General features: G+C 62.0%; 1 protein-coding gene across 1 annotated transcript in view; it reads left to right on the top strand.

Moving 5' to 3' along the window:
* Positions 1 to 1,103, top strand: part of DYNC1H1 (dynein, cytoplasmic 1, heavy chain 1) — a gene marked incomplete at its 5' end in the record, with an annotated part of 59,236 nt that extends 58,133 nt beyond the window's left edge. Inside the window, 3 exons of the mRNA XM_014549046.1 lie at positions 83 to 251; positions 385 to 512; positions 741 to 1,103. Of these exons, the coding sequence (XP_014404532.1) occupies positions 83 to 251; positions 385 to 512; positions 741 to 869 (426 nt within the window). The remainder of the gene's footprint in view (positions 1 to 82; positions 252 to 384; positions 513 to 740) is intronic.
* Positions 1,104 to 1,670: the final 567 nt, after the last annotated feature.

The raw sequence follows: 1,670 nt of genomic DNA, 5'->3' as shown, positions 1-1,670 counted from the left end.
GGGTGCGGGCAAGCAGAGGCCCAGCTCTGACCTGGGAGGACGTGTGGGGCGTGCTCCTCACCGGGGCTGCTTCTCCCCACAGAACATCCACGTGTGTCTGGGTGGCCTGTTTGTGCCCGAGGCGTACATCACCGCCACGAGGCAGTACGTGGCCCAGGCCAATAGCTGGTCCCTGGAGGAGCTCTGCCTGGAGGTCAATGTCACCACTTCGCAGAACACCACCCTGGACGCCTGCAGCTTTGGGGTCACGGGTGAGTTGGAGGGTGTGGACCCAGCCTCCGTGTCGCCCCCAGACGTGTGGAAGGAGGTCAGAGGGCCAGGAGCTGGAGCTGGGCCGCGGGTTCCCGGGCTGTTCTCACTCTTCATGGCTGGTCCTTCCTCCAGGTCTGAAGCTGCAGGGGGCCATGTGCAGCAACAACAAGCTCTCGCTCTCCAACGCCATCTCCACGGTCCTGCCCCTCACACAGCTGCGCTGGGTCAAGCAGACAAACGCAGAGAAGAAGGCTAGTGTGGTAGGTGGCGCCTCCTGGCCTCTGTGGTCGGGGAGACACGACCCCGTAACCAGAGCGAAGTCACCTCCCCCGTCCACCCAGGAGCGGAACCCGCACCTGGTCCACAGTCCAGGAGCCCCACTTCCTCAGGAAGGCCCTTGGCGCCTTCGCCGCCACCCTGCCCACCCTCCGCTGCCTCCCTCTCCCTCCCTCTCCCTCCGCCAGCACTGACCCCGCCTTTCCTTGCAGGTGACCTTACCCGTCTACCTGAACTTCACCCGGGCAGACCTCATCTTCACGGTGGACTTTGAAATCGCCACCAAGGAAGACCCTCGCAGCTTCTACGAGCGTGGGGTCGCCGTCCTGTGCACGGAGTGAACGACGTTTCCCAGCTCCCGTCTGTAGGGGACGATGCAATATTTAACACGGACTCATTCTCATTCTTAAACCTTCGAAAGGCATGCACTTGTCAGAGCCAGGTCGTCGGTTTGAGGCTGGAGGAGCGTGAGGACGGACGGTCAGGACTGGTGGGAGGTGAGGTGGACGGGCCCAGGCACGTGTTTTGAGGGTCGATGGCATGGCTTGTTTTATTAAATAAAACACTAAGCATGACCCGGCTTCCGCCTCATCTGTCTCAGCACCGCCTCGGGCACTGTGAGCTCTGCTGCAGCTGCTGAATTACAAGCCTGGGTAGGAACCCCTCGGGACACCGAGCAGCCAGGTGTCCTGGATCAATAACCAATACCTGAGCCCAGCCAGTGTGGCTCAGTGGTTGAGATCAACCTATGAACCAGGAGGTCACGGTCAGGGCACACGCCCAGGTTGCGGGCTTGATCACCAGTGTGGGGCATGCAGGGGGCAGCCGATCAATGATTTCCCTCTCCCTTCCTCTCTGAAGTCAATAAAAATAAATAACCGATACCTTAGCTTGTGCAGCCCCTCACGGGGGAGCGGGTGCCGAGGTGCTCGTCCGGCTCTGCCACCCGTCCCGTTTCCTCCCAGCGTCTCATTCCCGCAGATCTTAGGGGGCGGCAGGGAGAGGCGGCTGGCAGTCCGAGGGCTGCTCCTGTTCAGGGGGACGTGAGGGCGGCGTAGGGGGTGTGGCCTCCCTTCCGGGTCCCTGCGAGAGTTCCCAGGGTTGTGTGGTGAGGCCCCAGCAGATTGAGGGTCCCGACCCTC

The sequence above is a fragment of the Myotis brandtii genome, unplaced genomic scaffold, assembly GCF_000412655.1.
Source record: "Myotis brandtii unplaced genomic scaffold, ASM41265v1 scaffold535, whole genome shotgun sequence".
NCBI classification, from domain to species: domain Eukaryota; kingdom Metazoa; phylum Chordata; class Mammalia; order Chiroptera; family Vespertilionidae; genus Myotis; species Myotis brandtii.
The sequence above is the reverse complement of the archived record's forward strand: the minus strand, read 5'-3'. Positions and strand labels throughout refer to the sequence as shown.